The sequence below is a fragment of the Electrona antarctica genome (genome assembly GCF_951216825.1).
Source record: "Electrona antarctica genome assembly, chromosome: 24".
In the NCBI taxonomy this organism is placed as follows: Eukaryota; Metazoa; Chordata; class Actinopteri; order Myctophiformes; family Myctophidae; genus Electrona; species Electrona antarctica.
Genome location: NC_136803.1, coordinates 15105313 through 15125114, shown reverse-complemented (window position 1 = coordinate 15125114; position 19802 = coordinate 15105313). Strand labels below are relative to the sequence as shown.

Genomic DNA, 19802 nt, shown 5'->3' with positions numbered 1-19802 from the left:
AATAAAAAGACGTGCACGCACGCACACGCACGCACACACCTCGCCACACGTCCACATACTGTAGTATGTGCGTGTGCATTCACACCACTTGCATGGCCATCGATAAAAAAAGACGATGCAGCAGCGCATGACAGTCACTGTGTGCAACACACACACACACACACACACACACACACACACACACACACACACACACACACACACACACACACACACACAGTCTTTCGTCATCAGGGCCTATGATGATGTGAACGGCGAGACCCCTGTGATGATGATGAGGGGTGTCTAAGTAAGGGGTCTCCCGCCCCGTTGTCCATGGGCTCCCGGTGGTCCGCCTGCACCCTCCCAGAGGAGATGGGTGGCGGCAGAGGGGGAGGTCTGACCGCGTCGTCTCCTCCTCCCGTCTCGTCCCCCGGGCCTCTGCCGCCTCCCACTGACCGGTCCGAGAGCCGTCGCCTGGGAGCGGGCACTGGCCCCTTCCTGCCCCCCTTCCCTTCCGCTCCCCCCGGGTCGGGCACGCCCTCCCTGAGGGTGTCCAGCCGCCTCGGGGCGGCCAGGGAGCGCGAGGAGGAGTAGGCGGAGGCACTGGGACCGGGCCGGAGGCGCTCCGAACGGCGGTCCACTTGGTCAGCGTCTTGGCCTGTGTGAGGATGAGAGTGGACGAGTTGGAGCAGCTAGCGGTTCCCAACCTTGTACATTTCAAGGACTCCCCTTACTTAAAGTCGTGGTGCAATGGCATTTTCGGTCATTTTATTTTGACGTTTCAGTCTGAAACGGAAGCATGTGTGTTTCTGAACCAATCAGAGCGTCTCTTGCCTTCAGGCTATGGGACGTAGCTCTGCTACATGCGCGACGTGTGGACTTTGTTTGTTTACAAGTGAGACACAGACAACCAGCTCAGCATGTGTGCTACTACGTGGCTTATTTCTAACCTATTGTGTTTTCAGATGATTACGTTTAAAATGAGTAATACACTGTCTGGATGTCATCTTGAATGAGATTAAAAAGTAGTTCTGTGATCAAAATGTGGAGGAACGTGCAGCTATGGGAATCAAACAGGTGAATGACATCAAGATTGATTCATTTTTATTCATGTAGCACGTCATCATGCAGCACATTTTCGTTCAAATACACACAAATTGAATTGAATCTAAAAGTGTCAAAAATTCATTCATTTCACTACATCTTTAAAGGACAACTCCAGACTAAATAACATGCAGGCTAATTTTCCTTCTTATATTGATCCCAAATGACTTGCCATGGGCCTGGTCTATGTTGGCAGAATTGCCCCTGTCATCCAGTTTCCCCAGCAGAGCGCAATAAGAATATCGCTTTTATGCTGTTTGTTGTGGTCAAAAGTGACCACCATTTGATGAGATTTAGCCTAGATTCAGACCTAGATTCCTAGATTCGGACCCAAAACGTTGTTACCGTTGGATAATATGGTGTCCACACAGTTCCATACTGTATTAATGTGGTACCATAGGAGAGATAAAGGCAAACATTGATCAAAATCACAATTCTTCTACGTTCTCTAATTGTGTAGACTTCTTGTAAATTAAGAAGTGAATGAAGATGCTTAACAATAATTTAACTCTTACCAACTCTCCATCATTTAGTTGGGGACCACCTGGACCACTGGTTGAGAACCACTGATGTAAGAGAACAAACTCACCATTAGAGGATAGTCTTCTGAGAGGGAAGGCTGACTCCAGATCGCCCCCTGGCTGAAGAGAGTAGTACTTCTGAGATCTGCTGGGCGCCCTCTGGTGGTCAGAAAGGGTCAAACATCGTTCCAGTCAAATTTCAATATTCAGAAATGTCCCTCCCTGTCGTGCCACCAAGAGCATGGCGTGTGCAGCAAGCGCAGGTTTTCACTTCAACCAAATTACAACAAAAGACTGTGTAGATGAGCGGCCCCAAAACCTTTTGGGCCGTGCATTTGGCCAAAAATTATACATTTTTTAAATATGATTATGGCAAATAATCACAGAATGTCACTGCACTGAGAGACATGTATCTCCTTACAACAACAGTGTTTTACTGGATTTTGCGTTTGTGTTAAATAACACCATAAACCCACCATTACCCTTTTCATCTCCCAGGGAACCATTTGTGTTTTGTGAATTTTTTGCTTTCCTACATTTTGTTTTTAATTATTATAATTTTCAAAACATTTTCAAACAAGCTACAGTTTTCATGAATTAATAAGCAAATTAAATTATTTTTCTAAGTAATTTGTTGAATAAATACCGGTAAAAGAAAAATAGAAGAAATACCATAAATTAGCAAACAAATATTTTAAGTAGTGAAAATAGCCAATCTACAAGCTCACAACGTTGCACGTTGCACGTTGTGAGCTAGTGCTAGTGTTCGAGAGAATCTTACAAGAGAATCGTATAAGATTTTCATGTAGTCTGAGATGCAACCAGATGTCCAAGTCATTTAAGATTTTAAAACTGCTCCAGTCTGAGACCAGCTTTAGCGAAGTCGAATATATGGCACTTTTTTATTTTTAAATCCATCCATTTGCTATGAGTATTCCCAGAAGGCAGAGCAGGAGCAAAGGAATTGGCCGAATGGGAGCCATCAGATCAACCACTGATCCGAATTTATTTACATCAGTGGTTTTCAACCATTTTCATTTCAAGGCCTATTCTTTATTCAGCACTTGAGCCACGGACCACCATTTGATGACATTTAGTCTCTCAGACCCAAAATGTAGACTGTTTTGTTGATCGTTGGATAAGATTTTGTCCATAGTTCCACGCTGTATTGATGTTGGTGCCATTACGAGAGATAACAGGCAAACGTTACTTCTTGTAAATTAAGTAATGCAGATGTTTAACAATAATATACGCTCTCAAGAGTTAAAGATCTATAAAGGTCCATTTGGTCATCAACTCTCCGTCATTTAGCTGGGGACCAACTGGAACCCCCTCGAGGACCACTGGTGGTCCCCAGACTACTGGTTGAAAACCACTGACTTACATCACAGAGGCATGTGTCACTAGCACCATCTAGTGGGAAAAGTGTGCCACTGTCAACTTTACTTTATTTTTCGAAAGGAATAGATTTCTCTTCCATCAGGTAGTACATTGAATGCATCTGGTATTATTAAAGGTAGGGTTTTGGTTCAAACAAAATGTTTTTTTTTAAATTTTAGAATCACCCTCAGGTCTTAATGTCTTATGCATTCATGACTTTATTATGTCTTAATATCTTATGTAAGGCTCTTAATGTCTTATGCTCCAAACCAATGTCCCTCTCCGTTCACAGTCACTTACAGAGTCCCGGACACTTCCGGAAGTTCCAGAGCGGAGGCTTCTCCTGACACTGGCGTGTCGGCGAATCAGGATCTCCCTGGCTTTACTGTTGTCGGGCAGGTTGTGTCTGGTGCTGTACGCAATCGTCTGGGGATGTTTGGAATAACATGGACAACATAAACACGGTCAGTCAGACTGATTCAGGAGAGAAATATAGAAAGAAACTATATTTATATATATAAAAACTTTAATGTAAACATTTACTTCAACATAATGAAGGCACAAGGTGTGTATTGTCGCATGCACGCACTATATACAGCCGGTAGGAACATTTGTAGGCAGTGACGTTCTTGTAATACTTCACACTAGTACTAATACACTAACTAGTATTAACCATATTGATTTGATCCTAGGGCAGGGGTCTTCAACAGGGGGATCTGGTCTGGGACCCCTAGGGGGTCCTCAGAGTAATTTTACTCAAGTATATTTTAAATACAGGACTTCTACTCGCAACAGAGTATTTCTACATTGCAGTATTGTATCTTTGCACTTGCCGCTTGTGAACGCAACAATACTCCTCACCTTCTGGCGGATGTTGTACATGTTGTTGGCCAGGATGTGGTGCATCTTCTTTATGTCTGCCGCCATGAATGTCTTCTTGGATCTGGCCTTGTCCTTTTTCTCATCGCTGGCAAGGAGAGAGAGATAGAGATAGGAATTAGAGTAACAGCCATGCAGTTCAGTAGCCTGTTCAAAGACAGTGTCCCTCCCTTTGAGCAAGGCACTCACTCACTGAGAAGTTCCCCGTTTGATTATTCTAAGGTCATTGGGGGAGCACTAACATAATCGTCTCATAAAAACCTCATATGTCCAAAACTTACTTTTCAGGATTCAAGTATAAAAAAACCAGATCTACAAGCTCAATGATACTTGATAGCTTTGTGTGACGCTGTAGTGTGTGTGTGATCAAAGTCGGGCGTTAATTTACGAAAACAACAAAACAAGTCGAACATTATGGAGAGATAAGAGTTTTCCGCCCGACGACAACAGCGACAATATCGTAAACTGTTCCAGAGGTACGTGCTGGCACCACAATTTCCGCGCAGCCAGTTGCACTTACCGCAGGTTGACGAGAGAGGGCGCCGCGCTGATGTCTCCCACCGTGGTGTCCAGCAGCTCTATGGCACTCTGCAGCTCCAGCTTCTTGTACAGCGCCACGATGCTCGACTCAGACTTCCTGTCCCGCAGGAGGATGAACCTCAGCACGTTGTCGTTGAACGTCTTAAACCTGAGAGGGAGAGACAGACACAGAGAGACGTACGGACAGACGGATGGACAGACGGACAGGCGGACGGACAGACAGACACAGACACAGAGAGACGTACGGACAGGCGGACGGACGGACAGGCGGACAGACATGCGGACAGACAGAGAACGAGAACGTAAGAGAATGTGTGAGTTTGTCCATGCGTGCGTGTATATACAGGTAGCTAAATAAAACAACCGTTATGCCTCTGTTCATTTTCTAATCACTTTAGTTCTTTACACATTATTATGGTGAAACCGGGAAAGCATCTGTGTCATTTTACAATTTAGCAGATCGACAAGAGCTTACTTATTTTTAGTTTTGTGTGGTTTTTTTTTTAAACACAGATCTTCTATTCTTTTGTGGGTTAGGTTAAAAACAGTGGTGGAAAGCATCTAAATACATTTACGTACTGCACATTTAAGTACTGTACTTAAGTACAACTTTGAGGTATTTGTACTTAACTTGAGTATTTCCAATTTCCAATACTCCACTACATCTCGGATCCAAATGTTGTATTTTTAGATTTTTTTTACACAACTACATTTATGTGAAAACTTTAGTTACTGGTTACTTTGTAGATTTAGATTAGTATTACAAAAAGAAAATACAGTAACCACTTCAGCCCTATACATTTTGAAAATAGCTGATCTACAATCTTTCAAAAGATTTTTATACATTTGAAATTTGGAAATGAGACATTCTGCATAATGAGTTTTACTTTACTTTTACTTTAAGTACATTTTGATGCTGAAACTTTTGTACTTTTGTACATTTTCAATTCCAGACTTTGATTTGTAACAGATTATTTCTATATTGCAATATTGATACTTTTGCTCAAGTAAAACCTTTTTTACTTTTTCTACCACTGGTAAAAGTGCTTGCGTGTTTTTCATTCAATAACAGTGTAAAGTTCTTTACTTGTCTTTCCAGTAGTAATGACTCCACTGTCCACACAGGTCCTCGATGCCAGAGATGGTGTGTTCTATCATCTACACACACACACACACACACACACACACACACACACACACACACACACACACACACACACACACACACACACACACACACACACACACACACACACGAATATGAACACAAGCATTTTACATTTGTAACCCAAGCTGTATAATAGCATCCGTTAAAACAGTGGTTTTCAACCACTGGTCTGGGGACCACCAGTGGTCCCCAACTAAATGATGGAGAGTTGGTAACCAAATGAACCCTTGCAGATCTTTAACTCTTGAGAGTTAAATTATTGTTAAACATCTGCATTAGTTCATTCACAAGAAGTCTACACAGAGAATGTAGAAGTATTGTTATTTTGACCAACGACAACAAAATATTCTTTAGTTTAAAAAAAATAATAGGCCTTGATATGAACAGGGTTCATATTATCAACAAGACGCTGATAATATGATACTGTATGACAGGACAACTACATGACGGATATAGATGAGAATGAATGAGAAGCAGAAAACGACGTGTGAACTGTATATTATGTACCCTGTTGTGAATTTCCATGTTGATGCTCATCTCCTCCTTGTTGGTCGTTCGGAGGTTCATGTACTCGATGATCGGACGAAGACTGATGCCCTGGAACATTACACATCAGTGTTTAACCCATTCTGACCTGAGATCAGATTCTAAAAATGTATTTTTTTCAAAAATAGCAGATCTACAAGCTCATAGCGCGCCACTCGGTGGCGCGCTATGAGCTTGTAGATCTGCTATTTTTCAATAGCTAAATTATAACATAATGCTTAGTTAAAACACCAAAAGGTGTTCCCGCCCAAAATGGGTTAAGTTTAGAATTCCGGACTTTTACTTGTAAAGGAGTAGTTATACATTGCATAATTGATACTTTTTACTTAAAGGGGCATTCCACTCATTTTCAACATTTTACTATGTCATTAATATACCTTAGAGCTGCTGTGTGGAAATAATAAAAAAGTCCCCCCATTCTGTGTGTGAGTGGAAAATGAGTGGAATGCCCCTTTAAACGTAAAACATGTGAGCGCTTTTTCCACCACGTACTGGTGATAATGTCCCATGCAGTGCGTTGACAGCATCCGAATGCGGCGGTGAACACACACATATCAATTTGGGGGGTCCTTGATATGAAACCCGTCCTGGCGGTACCGTACCTGTATGAAGACGGTGAAGATGATGACGGCGATGGAGGCGGTGACAAACAGCTCCCTACGGTTGATGTTGCCGGGCAGGGTGAAGGCCAGGGCGAAGCAGATGGCCCCTCGCAGGCCGCCGTAGGCCAGGCCGAACTGGTCCTTGTAGGAGAAGGAGATGGTCTTGAAGGGGTTGACGATCTGGGTCAGCACCAGAACCCCTGGAGGAGTGGAGAGTGTATTCAGAAGAATGTCAATCTACAACACTTATCGTCACATCACAGGTTAGCGGTTTTGGATGTTATCAGACAATTTATATCAGCCCTTATCAAGACCATGCAATGGAGACAGTATGGACATTTCCTACATATTGACGGTGTTGTTGTCCGACGTTCAGTTCAGTTCAGTTTATTTCCAGCTCTTTTGAACAACAAAAAAGGTATTGTGCATTAGTGCAATTTGGGCAAGACATAATCACAATCCCAAGTCCAAGGCACAAGTTGTCAAGTCTATTTGACATTATGAAGGGTCCAAGATGCTGGAAAAGGGGAAAGGGAGAAGCTTAATGCTTATCGAGCCCTACCCCTGGCTCATTTAGCAAAGAATAGAAATAAATAAATGATAGTTACAATACGTGTACAGTGATTATATCACACTTCATTCACCCCCTCATGTGAAAGTCAAGACAACAAAGAGCTATACGGGACACGAGTGTCCCTGTGGAATGGGAGGCACAGGTCTGGCTGAACGTATAATAACGCTGCGCTGTCCGACTACTAACCCTATTACTAACTTGAAAACCTTTAATGGGATAATATTCTGCATAATGAGTACTTTTAACTTTTGGTACTTAAGTACATTTTGATACCAATACTTTTGTACTTTTACTCAAGTAAATATTGAATTCTGGACTTTTACTTGTAACAGCTAGTATATTTCTATATTGTAGTATTGCTACTTTTACTTAAGTAATGTGAGAACTTTTTCCACAACTGCACTCACAGTCTCTGTACATTGATTGTTAGAATATTAGCCTTGAGGTTCAAAACGTGTTCAGTTTTAATGTGTGCAAGGAAACGTATCCACATCGTTTGCATACAGTAAGGAAAAGCCTGTAATGTAAATTTCACACGAGGAAGTAATACAATATAGTACACAACACGGTACAGGTACTGTTTACTGTGTGTCTATCTGTTGCAGTTGGGCATTCTAACCTTTTATTATTATTATTATTATTATAAAAATGCTGCTGCTGCTGCTGATGAAGAGTACATTGTCATGCGTCACCAAATCCGTTCATATCATATAATTGCCTCAGTTATCATCACACCATGAAATTTTTGTTAGAAGTAAAGCTCACATATTGATTCAGACTAGAGACCCGTTTTAACTGTCTGTCTGTGTCCCACATGGAGATCTCTGTATCTGCCTGTGTGTGAAGAGGGCAAACTGACTGACTGTGAAAAGTGGACTGGTTAAGTAGGCTAATCAATTGTCAGGTGTGGGGTTGCCATGGCAATCAATTGGGTGAGGCAGAGGCTGGAAATTTGTGGTGGTTCTGGAGAACCGTGGGTCCGACCGAGTCCGGGCACTGCACTCCCTGCAGTGGTGTGGAACGCGTGTGTCGAATATGAAGTTGGTGGGGCAAACGGTTCTTGAGTTACGTGCATTACAACCGTACACACACACACACACACACACACACACACACACACACACACACACACACACACACACACACACACACACACACACACACACACACACACACACACACACACACAGAGACGTAGCGCATTTATAGGATGATAACTGTAGTGTTTGGAAATGTCTAACGTCCTGTGTCCGTAAGGTCATTTATTTTTCACTGAGTTTCTGATACAAGCTTGTATATATTTCATATATATATATGTAATTTCTTGTTTTTTGTTCCACTGGATCTTTTAACATTTTAGTGTAGTTTTTATTTGTTGACAAAATTGTCAATATATTCGTTTAATCTTAGCTTAGTTCATATTTCGTTTTTGTCTGTGAAAAAAGGCAGTCGACAAACATTTTCCGCCATGGCTTTAGTCGACAAATTCCCCACCGCGCGGCGCGGGGTCCTCACTCACCCAGGAACCTCCAGACGAAGGCGAACAGCAGCGTGAACAGGATGTAGGCCCAGTTCCACTCGTGCTCCGTGGTGATGGTGACCACGCCCAGGAAGAAGAAGACCAGCGTCTCGGAGATGGACGCCAGCATCTTGACCACGTGGCGGATGGTGGTGCAGGAGCGCTGCGCCACGTTCTCCTCCACGTAGTACTTCATGGTGATGGCACACACCACGATGCTGCAGGAGAGGATGACAGGGGACGACAGTGGACAAGGGACAGGCAAATTGTATTTAATTCACCAAAACATACATTTTGTACGTGAGTGCTTTAGTTATGAGCCGCAAATCCAGCTTGTTTTGATCAAAAACGCAGCCTGGGAAAGTAATCTGAGATAAATGGATTCTTCGTTCCCATACATAGACATCATAAGCGCACTGACTTTTCACTTCCCTGTTTACTTCCGTCGCACAGCAACCGGAGCGATACAGACGGGTGGAGATCAGCGTAACATAATCAATACAAATAATAAAGACGTCAAAAGACAATATCAGCGTCGAGGGCCAACCGACAAAAAGATGTCAAAAGACGATCTAGGTGGCGAATGAGTTAAGCACTTCAGCCCTTTATACATTTGACAATAGCCGATCCACAAGCTCGTGATGCGATCTTTTTTTCAAAAGATTTTTATACATTCAAAAACGTGAAATGGAAGATTCTGCATAATCAGTACTTTTACATTTTGATACTTCTACATTGCAGTATTGTCATACTTTTACTCAAGTAAAACATTTGAGTACTTTTCCCACCACCAGTACTTCATTCCACTACTCACGCCATGATGCTGGAGATGGCGAACAGCTCGGCCACCAGGTAGGCCAGGTAGCTGTAGAGGAAGACGAAAAGGGGCTCGATCTGCCGCACGTTGTTGGTGAAGCGCGTGGTGAAGGCGGCCAGGAAGCCGAACAGGAAGCCGAACGCCACGCCGCCCACGCCCACCACGAAGAAGCGCGCCACGCCCAGGAAGACGTCGGGCGACTCCACCACGGGCATGTCGGCCACGAAGATGAACATGTTGTAGAGCACCTGGAGAGGAGAACATGAAGAAGAACATGAAGAAGAGAGAAGATGAACATGTTGTAGAGCACCTGGAGAGGAGAACATGAAGAAGAACATGAAGAACAGAGAAGATGAACATGTTGTAGAGCACCTGGAGAGGAGAACATGAAGAAGAACATGAAGAACAGAGAAGATGAACATGTTGTAGAGCACCTGGAGAGGAGAACATGAAGAAGAACATGAAGAACAGAGAAGATGAACATGTTGTAGAGCACCTGGAGAGGAGAACATGAAGAAGAACATGAAGAACAGAGAAGATGAACATGTTGTAGAGCACCTGGAGAGGAGAACATGAAGAAGAACATGAAGAACAGAGAAGATGAACATGTTGTAGAGCACCTGGAGAGGAGAACATGAAGAAGAACATGAAGAACAGAGAAGATGAACATGTTGTAGAGCACCTGGAGAGGAGAACATGAAGAAGAACATGAAGAACAGAGAAGATGAACATGTTGTAGAGGACCTGGAGAGGAGAACATGAAGAAGAACATGAAGAACAGAGAAGATGAACATGTTGTACCTGGAGAGGAAGTAAGTGCGTTTTAGACACAACAACAAAGGGAATACAGTTAAACTTGGCGTTAAAGGCTCCACTTTGGGAGATGATCCCTGAATTTTGTCGAAGCAGCATGCTAAGCAAAATCCGGGAACGTTAGCAATACATTGACATTGATATTTAGCTTGAATCAGCAGACATGAATCATAAGAATTTTAGCCTATGCTAGACTCTGATCAAAAGGTGGAGGCTGGGGTGGAGCAGCTAAGCAGCATCCAAGCAAACTGGTCAGGCTCCTACTTGACCTCGCCCCCCGAACCCACCTCACCCCTGCCCACTTCGACAGGCTGGAATGGCTTAGGGTCGACGACAGAGTACAGCATCTTGCTTTGGGTCTGGTCCACAAGATTCGATACACCACCAAGATACCCATGTACCTGTCTAGATACTTCCTTAATGTTAACGAAGTCCACACCCACAACACCAGAGGGAGTGCAACGAACCATGTACAACCCAGATTCGGCACAAACAAGGGACTAAATTCTTTTCGCTCCTATGCCACCAAAATGTGGAACGCCCTACCAACTGTCATTAAGACATGCGAATCCCTTGACTCCTTCAAAACCGCTCTCAAAGGGCACCTACGGACGGCTGCAATTCGAAACTGGCCCCTGTAAAATCGGAATCCCTCAAACACGAACGCAAGGACAACACAAGAGACGGTCGCGGCCACACAGCCAACTCAAGGTATGGCCACTGAGCCGACTTGGGGACCCAACGCAAGGACAACACAAGAGACGGTCACGGCCACACAGCCAACTCAAGGTACGGCCACGGAGCCGACTTGGGGACCCAACACAAGGACAACACAAGAGACGGTCACGGCCACACAGCCAACTCAAGGTACGGCCACGGAGCCGACTTGGGGACCCAACGCAGCTCCTCCAAGGAAAACAAACAAATTAACGGAGCTGAACGTGAATCCCCCCCACCGCCCACCCCTTTTTTTCCCTCACTGTATATGTTTCTTTTCCCTTTTTACCTCCTTTATGATGAATTCCTGTTCTGTCTATAGAAGTGTCTATTTGTACGTCCCTAAATGTTTTGATGATTTGAACATGGTGGACCCTATTGGAAACAAGTGTAATGCTTAATTGGGTCGTCCACTCACAGTTAACAGCCTTTGTATTGAGTTTGTGCTTGAAATGTACTGTAATTCTGCAAACTGTTAATAAATTCTTCAATCAATCAATCAATCAAAGTGAATGCAAAGCCGTATTTAAAGGGTCCGCTATGTTTGGAGTAAGGATGTGTGACGTAATGATCAGCTGAGATGTGAATGAAGAATAGGAAGCTATAGGCTGAGTGATACAATCCGCAGTGTCTCCGCATGGCGGCTGAGAATCATAGCAGAGACAGCACACACACACAAACGCACACACGCACGCACGCACGCACGCACGCACGCACGCACGCACGCACGCACGCACGCACGCACGCACGCACACACGCACACACACACACACACACACACACACACACACACACACACACACACTTTGACTTTGACACAGGAATTCACATATTCAGAAACCAGCTGGGCATCCTCATCACAGAGCAGGTTAGACTAGAATGCAACGATGTGAAGCATCCCGATGGTTGAAACTCCTCTCACCCTGAACTCAGAGCTGCGGGGACACCACACAAAAAATAAAATAAAAACACCATTGAGCTAATAGAGCTGACCTGATTGCTCGGTGGGATAAATTGAATCGTGACCATCAGGTCAAGATTCCAAGGAACAAAGGTTGGGAACCACTCATTTGGTTTCCAGTAGGAGTTAGACACGTCGTGAGATTGAAGATAAGCTGTCTTCGGTGTGTGACACTGGCGCTAGGGCATTAAGCAACTAGTCGACTAGTTTACTAGTCGACTAGTAAATCCACTAGTCGACCTTGTTGGTACTAGTTGACTAGTTGATAAGAAAAAAAGAAAAATACGTTTATTTTTTTTATTTTTTCCCGGTTTTGTAGGCCTCAAGATCAGGTAGATTATAGTTATAGTCACCATGTACACAGTTTTTCAATGTACAAATAGTATTAAAAAAAAAAAAAGTTTATTTTTTTAATTTATTTAATTTTTTACATAATAGGTAGTTAAACAACTAGTCGACTAGTAAACTAGGCAACTAGTCAACTAGTAAAAATGACTAGAAGTGAATGCCCTAACTGGCGCACATCCAAGTAGGCTATACTGTAAAATCACCATTCAGAACAAGTGAAAGCCAAAGGCCCCTGAGGTGAAACCATACCTGGCATTCATGTGACTGAAACTCAGGCACAACAAAGACAGGCTTTAGGTGTGTGTGTGTGTTGTGTGTGTGTGTGTGTGTGTGTGTGTGTGTGTGTGTGTGTGTGTGTGTGTGTGTGTGCGCGCGCGCCTGGAGCGGACACCCTTCAGGTGTACCTGCTGGGAAACAGGACCGACCGGGGTGAGGGACGACCTACGCAGTGTTACTGCTTACCATTTCAAACGATAGCAGACTTTTTGACACAGGACGCACCTTTGTTTTTGGTTTTTTAACCACTTGATTGGTTAAAGTGGTTAAACTAAAACAAAAACAAAGGTGCGTCCTGTACGTGTCAACCATTTGAACCCCGACATCCCTTTTTTTTATGTTTTTATCCCACGATTTTGCAACCCATTTTTTCACCCAGTGTAAATAATCTAATGTAATCCTGGGCGCTACACTTCCTCTGCCAACCTGGGGGGGGCAGCAGACAATACCTCATGCTTCCTTCTATGCATGAGGAGTCCAAGCTGCTTCTTTTCACCTGACAGGGGGAGTTTCCCCGGCCAGACGTAGCGCGTGGAAGGAACACGTTATTCCGACCAGTTCCTTTCCCCTCCATCAGGCCTCTGCCAACCTGGGGGGCCAACCTGGGGGGCTGGCCAGGGGGAGGTAGTTTAGACACCAGGATTACTGCACTGCATGTACCCTAGGGGACACAGGGAGAACATGCAAACTCCACACAGAAAGGCCCTTTCGCCAACCCCGCCTCGGGTATGGGCACTGATGATGCACGCAGAGGAGGGAACACACCCCCAGACCCCAGCGGGAATCGAACCCAGGACCTTCTAGCTGTGAGGCGACAGCACTACCGACTGTTCCCCTGAACATTCCTATTCTGTGGGGAATCAGGGGTCATCGCCAGGCTGGCTTGTGCCGGGAAACCCACGTTTAGCACCAGTGCTGTACAGCAGCCGTTCTCAAAGTGGGGTCCACGGGGTCCCCAGGTAAATTATTGATAGTCCGGGAAGGAACAAATGGAAACTAATTTGGAAACTCTCAGAGTTATGGGAGTCCATGAAAGGGGTCATTGAAATTAAATTAAATCTTTAACTGTGTACCGTGCCTGATTCCGTTCTTTATTTTTATGATGGTTTACATCATATCTGCATCTTCCAACCGGAATAGTGACCCGCCAACTTTGGTTCCCACTTCAGGGCAAGAAGAAGTATTTTTTGTTCCAAAATTTGGCGGGAAAAAATAACGGAACCGGTTCAATCTCTATTTTCGACATGCACACACACACACACACACACACACACACACACACACACACACACACACACACACACACACTCCTCTCTAGCGCTCACTCACCACAGTGACGGCGTCGTTGAAAAGGCCCTCTCCGAATATGACGATGTACAGCTGCTCGTGGACCCCCACGTCCTCGAACACGCTGAGCGCCGCCACGGGATCCACGGCGGCGATGATAGACGCAAACAGCAGGTTCTCCTGGAGCCCCAAAAAACATTGGAAAGAAAGCATGAGGCACAGGAACAAACAAACAGCAGGTTCTCCTCGAGCTTAGTCCATTCACCCTGGGTAAACAAAGAACTTAGCTTTGCTTTGCTTTGCTGAGGCACAAGAACAAACAAACAGCAAGTTCTCCTGGAGCCCCAAAAAACAACAGACAGAAAGCATGACGGATGAAAATTATCGATGAATTCATTAATTGAAATACATATAACCCTATACCCTAACCTTATCGATCAATTAGTTAGTTAGTTAGTTGATAAGCAGCGTTTTTCTTTATTTATTTTTTATCTGAGAATCTTAATTTCCCTCAATAATATCTAACATATGTATATGTAAATATTTTCCCCTGAGATACAGTATCTGTCACAAGGAAAACTTGAATAGTAATTTCCATTATTTACGACAGATAATAACAGAAAATAATATACATACTTGACATTTAACCACTGGAACCCCCGCAGAATCCCTATTCTGGGGGGGAACTATAAATCTAACTATAATGCACCAAGTCTCTGTCTGTGTGTACTGTTGTAATCCATGTAACCCGAGAACCGTTTGCCCCACGAACTTCAAATTCCCCAAAAGGAGTGCAGTGCCCGGTGTCGAGTCGGTCGGACCTGCCACAAAAGGCCTCTGCCCGGGCTCTGGACAGGGCCCCTGACCAGTGTCCATATATGGAGCTGTCCTGTTCTGACATCATTCTGACGTCTGCATAGACTCCATATTTGGGCATAAAAGGGACACAGACATAATATCTGGGTGTGGCATGCATTTCCAACATGCATCGTTTCAAGTAGGCCAGTGCCTAACTGGCACCGCTCTAGTTCACCAAAAATAGCAGATGTCAAAATCAAACGCCGACTGACCTGCAGATTGATATCCTGCACGCCGAACGCCTCGATCTGGCAGATGGCGAAGAGCGACAGGCCGATGCCCACGCTGTTCCACAGCGTGCCCACCACGGCGTACCACACCACGGTGCCCACGTTCTCGAAGAAGGCGCGCGTGGGCATGAAGTAGCCGTTCTCCAGCACGATGAGCGGCAGCATGTACAGGAAGAACACGTTGGAGTCCAGCATGGCGGGAGGCTCCTCCTTGACGGCGTGCATGATGGCGCCCACCACCAGGCCGATGGAGATGAGCAGGCACGGCTCCGGGATCCAGATGGTGATCTTGTTGTACACGTGGAAGCCTGTATTTATTTATTTTTTGGAGGAGGAGGAGGAGGGAGGGGGAGGGTTGAGGAGATGGTATATATAATCTTTTATGTTTGTTAATTACAAAATATTTACAGGCAGACATCATAAGAACTCTTTTCAAAAAATAATAATCTCTAAATACTAAACATTTAGCAGATGCTAAGGTGTTTATTTTCTTCTAACCCAGTGGTGCGTGAGTGCCTTCTAGGGGGTGCACGACATGAAAAGGCTAATGGTGGTGCTATGGTTTTATTTTAAATATATTAACATTACCAATATGGCAAGTATATGCAGAATATATAGCCTATGCTGCATATATTATGCCATATTCAGGTTCATATATGTGGCTGTGCATATATGTGGATACAAAGGAAATAAATGTCTCTATGTAGCTTATGCAATTTATATTTCCATGTGGGGGGGTGCGTCAGCTAGGTCGGGAGGTAACAGGGGGTCCAAAAAGGTTTGGGAACCACTGTTCTAACCTTATCCAGCGTGCTAGCCCTTTTAAGACTTGTCAGTATCTGGTTAAAAAACTATTACTGGGGATTGTTTGAACTTGACCTAGTGATATTTTACATCTTGTTTCCCAGAGTTTTGTCAATACAAATGAGGAGAGTGATGATGGAAAAATATAATATATCACAATATTCTTTCAAGCAGTATCACGATATACACGATATCTTTATTATCACAATATTTTTTCATGTGTTTTTCATGGTTATTTTTTCAAGTTACTTAATTATTTATACCAACTACGAGATATCTCGTAGATAAAGCTTTATATAAAATATGAAACGGTACTTTGGTACTTTTAGTAGGCTACATTTTTATGCCAATATCTTTGTACTTTTGATACATTTTGATTTGACTTTTACTTATATGCTTTCTAAATTTACCCATTCTATATACTTTTTTTTCAATCAATCAATCAATCAATAAATCAATCAATCAATCAATCAATCACTTAAACGGAGTAGGCTATAGTTCTACATTGCAGTATTGATACTTTAATTTAAGTAAAACAATTGAGTAGCCTAATTTTTCCACCACTGGAGTCTGGACCTATAGTTCTTCCTACTCCACCTAGGCAGCTAGGCTACATAGGCCTACATACCAATTTTAGCAAAGGATGCCAGCAGGATCCACAGCGTGAACTCGAAGGGAACCTGGACGCGGGCGTAGTCCATGGTGAACACCGGCAGGTTGGCCTTCTCCTCGTTGGGGAAGGCCTGTGGTCCGCCGGACTCCTGGACGGGCTTCACCGACACCAGCACGTGCGTGGCCGGCGTGGGGGTCACGCTCCCCACCTCGCATCTCGCAACTCCGACGCAGCAGCAGCACCACAGCAGGACAAGCGCGCAAAAAGCTGCATTGTTGTTGTTGCCCCTTCCCTTTGAGATCGTCCTCTTCATCATCATGTCCAAGGCGTGTGAAACCAAAGAAACATCAACGCCGCGCGTACTTCCCTTATGTTGTGGCAGGCGCTGCTCACATCCAAGAGTGAGAATCCAGATGAATTTAAGAAAGATCCATCCAAGGCACTCCGTAAATCCCTTGTATAGGCTAATTCAACCCGTTATATCGCTGCAAACAGTGGAAACAATGTTCTCCTAGTTCCAAGAGACCTAGATAAGTTAATTATACTTTTAATGATGCCTCGTATATAATATTTGAAGTAGGCTAAAATAATATTATTCTACTTCAAACCTAATGTGTGGTCATGCACTACCTTCATGTCAAGTCCTTCCAGTCCCAGACAGACAGTCCACATGTGAAAACAAAACAAACCAAAAGAAAACCCCTATTTAAAATGACAAGAAGCTATTGTCCTTTATAGCACTCCCATTACCTGTAACACTAGTTACAGTTTTGGTGGTGGTGGTGGACTGGAGGTGGTGGTGGTGGACTAACCTGATTGTCAGGAGTCCAGACAGCTGTGGGTGTGGCATCAAGGCCAAGAGTACACTGCTGCTGTATTTTCCCTATATCAGGTGTCTTCACTTCAGCACTGGGCCGCCTGGGACCCCTGTGGGGTCCTCAGAGTTACTACATTCATTTATTTATTTATTTATGCACAGCTTTGTGTGTTTTTGGCATGGAATTTGATGTTTTTATTGGCTGAGCACAGAATGTGATGAATGATGATGTATGAGGGAGAGCGTCCCTCACTTCACACGTTTGTGTGGCTGGCTGGGGGTTGTCTTGTCAAAGTGACATTGAAACAGTGCTACCATGTGGGTTGAAGGGGCTTTGGTCTGGGTGATGGGGCATGCGACCGTGTCACTGCTGCATCATTGGTGAAAGGAACTAACTGTCTGAAGTAGCCTATACTGTACTTAAGTAGGCTAATATAACATTTTGAGGTGTTTTTACTTTACTGGAGTATTTCCAATTTCTAATGTTTTTACTTCTACTACTAATTTAATATTGTACTTTTACTCCACTACATTTAGTTAGTTAATTACTATAGCCTATTACATAGATTTTGATTATTATTGTAAAGCATACACTAACCACTTCATATTAGAAATAGATGTACAAGCTCACAATTCATCACTGACATTCGCTGTTACATAATTGGGTTCATTGTGTTCAAAAGTGTTTTATTTATAGTATATTTATGGTATGTACATATGTGTTATGTATTTATGGTCCATATCAGAGCACTATTTAACAGCTGTCAGCAGCTAGGTTCATTGGCAGTCAGTGATGTGTACGTCAATACTTTGGGGTTCCAAAGGTTTACCTCTCTGTTTCAGTATAGAACACCAATGTTATGTTGAGTCATTTTTAGTTTGTAAGAAGTATTACCTTTGTAATCTAATGGAGTATGGGTGCTTGTTTTTTGTAACACTATATATTTTTGGTTAGTTTATGTTATAGTTATAGTTTATCATAGCACCAATTCTGTAATCTTCATTTTCTGTGTTTGTCAGGTTAGTTAGCGTTTTGAGATATAGGTTTAGTTTGTTTTGCTCGTTTCTCCGAGTTGCCCCATATCCTTATTTTTCTGTTAAACATTATTGGGGGGTGCTAGCCCCTTCTATTCCCAGCTTTGTGTGTCTGTGTGTACAAATATGAGACAATTTGATTGGCTGAGCACGGAATGTGATGTATGATGATGTATGACAATAAGAGCGCCCCTCACTTCACACCAGTGTGATTATTTTGCTTCAGGTTTGAAATGCTTTAAAACTCAATCTAACATGCCATGGCTAGAGCAGAGTGCTCCCTTGTTATATTTATTTGGTTGGAAACCCATTAAATTACCATTGTAGTACGTCATGGTTGCGTAAAGAGTAATTGCATTTGTGAACTGCATATATCTGAAAAGAAACTTATCAAAGGCTACTAATAAAACAGCTATTCACTTTCCAACTATGTCGCAATCCTTCATTCCCTAGCCTAGACCTATAAGGATTGTAACAGTCGCAATGCGACATAGCGACACATTGTGAGCTTGTAGATCTGCTATTTGACATTATGATTAGTGTCGTAGGCTACAAGAACTCTGTGATGAGATGGAGAAAAAATCACACCCGTGTGAACTGAGTGGTGTAAGGTCTTATATAGACTGATCAGCTGTGGTCTGACGTAATGTCTGACGTAATGAAATCACACCCGTGTGAACTGGGTGACCATAGCAACCATGCTCATTTTTCGGTACGAACAGACATGTAAACTAACAATGATGAAATCACACCCGTGTGAACTGGGTGACCATAGCAACCATGCTCATTTTTTTTGGTACGGACAGACACGTAAACTAACAAAGCCAGTTGTAGGAGTGGTTTACACCACTCAAAAAAGAAAGAATTACATTTTGGGAGCTTGCCCTTTCCTTGTTCCACATTGTGAGTTGGTACCATAGGTCCATCTCATAATCCTTTGCAACAGCCACTTGTTGCGAGCCAGGTTTCCTGTTGAACTCATATCTGACCTTTGACATTTTCTAGGACAGCATGTTGAACCCCAACGGAAAACAGCCCCAGTTTGCCTACAGGTGACACTTAGCCTAGTCTCTCAAGACAGACTGTTGCCGCTACAACAGGGGCCGCTGTTTTCCCGAATATTTGACGATGGGATTCTCAGATTGCACTTAGCCTGAGTAGTGTGCGTTTACATTATGCTTCTCAGCCCTCAGAACTCGGCTGAGGGCTAGGGTGAGTTCTGTTGGTCGTCTTGGAAGAGGGCACTTCTTTGTTAGAGGAGTGGCAGGAGAAAACACTGGCGAAGTTGTCGGACGTGGTTGGTTTGACCTGATACCCCTCAAATATTGCTATGCTATTGTTGATAGTTGGTGACGTCACCGCTGCCAGCTCTCCAGAGCCTGCGAAGAGTGATTCCCCCAGCCGGCTGGAG

The 19802-nt window shown here is 43.6% G+C and overlaps 2 protein-coding genes across 2 annotated transcripts in view; one reads left to right on the top strand and one right to left on the bottom strand.

The window, feature by feature from the left end:
* Window positions 1-12802, top strand: part of dnajc27 (DnaJ (Hsp40) homolog, subfamily C, member 27) — a 305233-nt gene extending 292431 nt beyond the window's left edge. The window contains exon 9 of the mRNA XM_079495537.1: window positions 12769-12802. The gene's annotated coding sequence lies outside the window, so the exon portion shown is untranslated. The remainder of the gene's footprint in view (window positions 1-12768) is intronic.
* LOC306917338 (sodium/hydrogen exchanger 2-like) lies at window positions 205-17082 on the bottom strand. Its single transcript, XM_079495516.1, has 13 exons — window positions 16555-17082; window positions 15105-15430; window positions 14077-14214; window positions 9630-9880; window positions 8816-9033; window positions 6723-6922; window positions 6082-6171; window positions 5494-5564; window positions 4387-4554; window positions 3849-3954; window positions 3288-3413; window positions 1676-1766; window positions 205-640 (listed from the first exon to the last, which is right to left on the bottom strand). Exons 1-13 carry the CDS (start codon window positions 16856-16858, stop codon window positions 231-233), a joined length of 2499 nt encoding a protein of 832 aa, XP_079351642.1. The 5' UTR covers window positions 16859-17082; the 3' UTR covers window positions 205-230.
* Between the last annotated feature and the right edge of the window lie 2720 nt (window positions 17083-19802).

Excerpts from the sequence above, each read along its gene's own strand:
- LOC306917338 (XM_079495516.1), bottom strand. The coding sequence starts at position 16,858 with ATGATGATGAAGAGGACGATCTCAAAGGGAAGGGGCAACAACAACAAT. Across the intron at positions 9,034-9,629 it reads GCCATCTCCAGCATCATGGC|CATCGTGGTGTGTGCCATCA; the intron begins GTGAGTAGTGGA and ends CCTCTCCTGCAG. Across the intron at positions 6,172-6,722 it reads TCTTCACCGTCTTCATACAG|GGCATCAGTCTTCGTCCGAT; the intron begins GTACGGTACCGC and ends GTAATGTTCCAG.